We start from the raw sequence: 5,591 nt of genomic DNA, 5'->3' as shown, positions 1-5,591 counted from the left end.
TTGAATCAGATTCAATTTCAGATTTGATCTCCTTAACTGGGGGAGAAATCCTACAAAGCTGCTCAATCAGCTTTATTGATTAATGGTAAAATGTATTCTTGTTTTCCAAAGAGGTCTGATTTTTTACTAATAATATTAAAAGGAAAATTGAACTACTATTATTAGTTCTGTAATACATCATTTAAATTAATTGAATTTGTATAACAAAATCACAATCAATTGCTTTTTAACTCTAGTTTGTTTATCCTGCTCTTACACTGCAGCTCAGAGGCAGTTTTCTGCTCCACTGAATTTGTTTCAGCTTGTAATTGTTGACAGCAATGCAGATTCCTTACTTCAACCTCCCAGTCTTTCCAAGACTTTCAGTTTTGTCTTGATTTGAACAATTTTTTAAAAAAAGCTGTTAAAACTTTCATTAATACTGACAGTAACACAATCACTGAGGAAAAGATATATATCATATGTATTATATTAGGATGTTATAATGCAATATAATATAAGTTCCAAGAGAGAAAAATGCCAGTCATTGTGGAAAAGGGGACAGATGAATAGTATTTGTGAAAAGGAAAGCTATTAAGGGGAAATCATTATAATAAATAATTAAATTGGTGGTTATATTTAAATGTGATTAAATTAACATTTTTAAAAATGTTTTTGTCCCAGCCATATCCATCATTTTTGGAGATATAGCCTTTAGACTACTATTTAAAGATCAAGTATAATCCTCAACTCACTAGGCTTGTTTTTATGGATAGATGTATCCCAAGCAAGTCTTTTTTTTTCCCCAACCAGGCAAATTAAGACTTCCAGAAGAAACTTACTTAGGTTGCCTTTGGTCAGTACAAAGATTGAATAGAAATCTATCAATAAAAGTTTCTACCCCTTCGTCAGATGGTTCTGAAGTAGTAACCACTATTCAAACAGCACATCTACATTCAATAATATCACAATGAACAGCTATGAAGTGCAATTGCATTGTATTTTCTGCCAAATACAATTGCATTTTATTTTCATGCTATATTAATCTAATTTGTGTTTCAGAGGGCTGATGTTTTAATCTTCCCAACTTAAGAGGTTTTTTTTGCCTCTTCCCTTTGGTCTTGAAAGAACCAACAAGATGCACTGTAAATTCCCTCCTGCCATTCTGCTTCCCCCCACTTTTCCTCTCAATTACTCTCCCTCCTCAATTATTGGGCCCATATGAGAGGTGGGTGTTGCTTAAAGGATTAGAGAAGAAGGTGTTTCTTTGGGATAGCAAGCAGTCAGCTCCCTAACTTAATTGGGCTGAGCTTTTGGTGTGAGAATAAAATATGAATGAAAGTTATGCCTAAAGTCCACCAGTTTGAATTGGCAAGATAGGGTGGTAGTAAGGATTTGTTTATAAAAGAAGAAAGAGTATCAATGTTTATTTGATGGTTGTGGTTGTGGTGATTCTACTGACAAAGGGGAATGCAAAATTTGGTCCTATCAGAAGGTTATAGGAGAAGAGTAACCAACAGAAACTTGTTGACATTAGATGTGTTTCCAGAAAACTACCTTATGCATATATGATCGGAGGTGCTCCATCACTGGAGGTTTTTAAGAAGAGACTGCACAGATACTTGTCTGAGATGGTATAGGATAGGTTCTCCTACTTGAGTGGGCTGGACTAGAAGACCTCCAAGGTTTCTATTCTATTCTGTTCTGTTCTGTTCTATACTATTTCACTTAGAACTCCAGAAATTGAAGTTTGGGGGTGTATTTTTACATTTTTATCACAATTAAAATTTCAGAATGCTTACTTATACATGAAAATGTATCAATTACCATTGTGTTTTATTACCATTGCAATGTGAACATGGAAAGTTAAGTTGAAAAATATATTTGCCTTTTTTAGATGTAACATTTATACATGAAGGAAACAAAACATTTCTGGATAACCTTGTAAACTTTGAAAAGCTGGTATGTATCATTCCTCACTAAATTCAACATAATAAAAAGACAAACTCCCATTTTTATATTATCACTCACCCTCCTTTCTTCTTACTCTTATAATATTTCTTCAGATTAAAATTGAATTTAGTTCTCTTTGCTTCAGCTTTCCACTGAGTATTCCCCCTATAAAGCAACTAACGATATTCAAGCTTAATTAACATTTGATATTCTAAATTCTTCCCACATTGTTAATTGATCACCATGTATTATCCCTAATTATCTGCTTCCTTTACTATGCAAAACAAAATACCTGGACATCACCATTATTTTTAGTTCTCTGTTTTGCATGGGTTTGTTCTTCTCTTGTAGAAATATTCATATTTTTATTGGGTGGGGTAAATATTTATAAGGATTATTATATTATTATATATAAATAGAAGGCAGACACTTGAAGAGGTAAAAACATCTGCATAATTAACATTTACGTAGGACCAATAATTATGGTTAGGTTAGTTTACATTATTGTAAGAAAATATTGTTATATTTTAGGAAGTTAGGCATTTTGTGCTTTTTATTCTATATGCTTCCATATGCCTTATTTGTAGGCCTATTAGTTCATTGCTCTACAAATTAAATTATTTGGCCTATATTGATTAAGGGATCGCAACTGTGATTTAATAATAATTGTAGAAAAATACATTTTTTCTTCCAGGAATAAATAAGTGAACATTAAAGAAGATATGTCAGTTCAAATCAGCCTGATATCTGATCATATATGTATAGTTTTTCTCTCTTTGGTAACATATAGATCTTTGTGATCTACCTAGAGAAAAATGGCATAGGAGTCATTCTTTTAAATTAACTTAAATTTTAAATTAAAAATTCATACTTTTTTTAAAAAAAAACCAAAACTATTAACTCCAGGAGCTGCAGTTCCTAGATATATTGGGTAGAATGATTTTATGACCTTCAATTTCCGATGCCATATTGCCTACTTTTTGCTGGCTAAAATCTGTTCAATGAATTACTAATCTGTTTTTGGAAGGAATGGAATTTGGAAGGGTTTTTTTTAAAAAAAAAAAAGTTTGGATGCCTGCTTGGCTACCTCTTCCCACAAATATGATAAGATAGAATTCATATGGCATCCTATAATGAAATCTGTGAATGCAACCATGAATTAATGTTTGAAATCATCTATATAGGGACTACTGGAACAAATACAATCCAGATTTCCATTCTATGGCAAACACTTCCTGCCCTAATAATTTGGAGCTTGTACATGCTGTCATTCCCAGTTTAAATGTTTGCTGACTCATTAATCTGTGTATTTTATCTTCCCAGCACATGATTGCAGACACAGTACGATCATTGAGGCATTGTAGGCGTAACCAATTTGGTAAGTGAATGATATTTTGAGAGGTTCTCCATCTCGCCTTCATTATCTAGCTTAAACATTTGGGAATCAGAGTCTATCTTCTCTGGGTTTTTGTTCTTACATACCAGAGCAGGAGTACAAAATTCATTTAGCCCTAAAGGCTAGCCTTGTTTTTTTTATTGATATGCTGGTGGTTGTATTCTTAAGATTGATAAATGAGTGATAACAACTTTTGGTTTTATTTACATTACACTTAAAAAGAAATAATATTATTATCTCTAGTTATGTATTAATAATTATTTCTATCACATTAATATTACAAGTTAATTTGGAGTTTAAACGTCAACGTCCAATAACTTTTAGCAGCCAATACAAGCATACTCCCAATATAGCTGATGGGCACTAAATTCATAACATCTGTTTCCCCACCATTTTTATAAATGAACATGCATACAGAGAATACATGCAAATCATGGAATAAAAACAAATGCGAGGAAATGGAAATCCTATATATTCACATAAATAATTGTTAATATTCTTAATTTGCACAAAATCATTTCCATCATCTTGAGTGTTTTATCTAGTACGTGAACCAGCATATAGTGAAACGATTGGGAGAATAGCTTTTTCAATGTAATCTTTTCAGAATTTTTGTAATTCAGTTTTATCTCAGTTCATAGAATAGAATACAATAACAAAGTTGGAAGGGACCTTAGAAATCTTCTAGTCCAACCCCCTGCTCAGGCAGGAAACCCTATACCATTTTAGACAAATTGTTGTCCAATCTCTTTGTAAAAACTTCCAGTGTTGGAATATTCACAACTTCTGGAGGCAAGTTGTTCCACTGGTTAATTGTTCTAACTGTCAGGACATTTCTTCTTAGTTCTAGGTTGCTTCTTTCCTTGATTAGTTTCCATCCATTGCTTCTTGTCTTTCCCTCAGGTACTTTGGAGAATAGCTTAACTCCCTCTTCTTTGGGGCAATCCCTGAGATATTAGAACATTGCTATCATGTTACCCCTAGTCCTTCTTTTCATTAAACTAGACATACCCAATTTCAGCAACCGTTATTTATATGTTTTAGCCTCCAGTCCCATGATCATCTTTGTTGCTATTCTTTGCAACATCTTTTTTACACTGTGCTGATCAAAACTGGATGCAGTATTCAAAGTGTGGCCTTACCAAGGTATTATAAAGTGGTATTAACACGACGTGATTTTGATTCTATCCCTCTGTTAATGCAGCCTAGAACTGGGTTGGCTTTTTTGGCTGCTTCAGCACATTGCTGGCTCATATTTAAGTGATTGTCCACTAGGACTCTGAGATCCCTCTCAAAATTACTACTATTGAGTGAGGTACCACCTGTACTGTACCTGTGCATTTGGTTTTTCTTGTCTAAATGTAGAGCCTTACTTTTTCCCCATTGAATTTCATTTTGTTAGATAGTGCCCAATATTCAAATCTATCAAGATCTTTTTGTATCTTAAGCCTGTCTTCTGGAGTGTTGGCTATTCTTGCCAGCTTGGTGTAATCTCCAAATCTGATGAGTTCCCCACCTATCCCCTCATCCATATAATTGATGAAGATATTGAAGACATCTGGACCTAAAACAGAACCTTGGGGTATCCCACTGCATACTTCGTTCCATATAGATGCAGTTCCATTGAGGACTACACATTGAGTGCGGTTGGTCAGCCAGCTACGAATCCATTTGGTGGTGATGTTGTCTAACCCATATTTTTCTATCTTATTTGATAGTAGGTTGTAGTCTACTTTATCCAATGCGTTACTGAAGTCCAAGTAATTGATGTCCACAGCATTCCTCTGGTCCATTAATTTTGTCATCTTGTCAAATAATGGAATAAGATTTGTCTGGCAAGATCTGTTTTTGACAAACCCATGTTAGCTTTTGGTTATGACTTTTTTTGCCTCTAGGTGTTCACTGACTTGTTGCTTGATCATCTTTTCCAGATATTGAGGTAGGCTGATAGGTATTTTTTTCCTTTCTTTGAAGATGGGAACTACATCAGCTCTTTTCCAGTCTTCTGATAGTTCCCCAGTGCTCCAGGATCTTTGAAAAATATAGTTTAGTGGTTCTGAGATCACCAGGGCTTTTTTTCTCAGAGAAAAGGTGGTGGAACTCACCTCCCTCCCCTGGCCACGCCCCCACCCAAACCTGGCCACGCCCTCATCAAACCCTAGGACCGCCCCTTTAGAGAACAGGAATGCAAGTAAAATTTGGGAGGGGCTTTTGCTCTGAGAAGCCGCGCGCGTTTGGCTTTGAGGGCGCCGGCGTGAGAGCC

At 34.7% G+C, this 5,591-nt stretch overlaps 1 protein-coding gene across 2 annotated transcripts in view; it reads left to right on the top strand.

Annotated features, from left to right (window-relative positions):
• The window catches only part of RAPGEF5 (Rap guanine nucleotide exchange factor 5), a 116,762-nt gene that overhangs the window by 106,279 nt on the left and 4,892 nt on the right, over positions 1–5,591 (top strand). For both annotated transcript variants that reach the window (XM_029283114.1, XM_029283115.1), the window contains 2 exons: positions 1,877–1,941; positions 3,256–3,310. In XM_029283114.1, coding sequence (XP_029138947.1) covers positions 1,877–1,941; positions 3,256–3,310 — 120 coding nt within the window. The remainder of the gene's footprint in view (positions 1–1,876; positions 1,942–3,255; positions 3,311–5,591) is intronic.

Source organism: Protobothrops mucrosquamatus, unplaced genomic scaffold, assembly GCF_001527695.2.
Source record: "Protobothrops mucrosquamatus isolate PMUCROS unplaced genomic scaffold, P.Mucros_1.0 scaffold21, whole genome shotgun sequence".
NCBI classification, from domain to species: Eukaryota; Metazoa; Chordata; class Lepidosauria; order Squamata; family Viperidae; genus Protobothrops; species Protobothrops mucrosquamatus.
The sequence above is the reverse complement of the archived record's forward strand: the minus strand, read 5'-3'. Positions and strand labels throughout refer to the sequence as shown.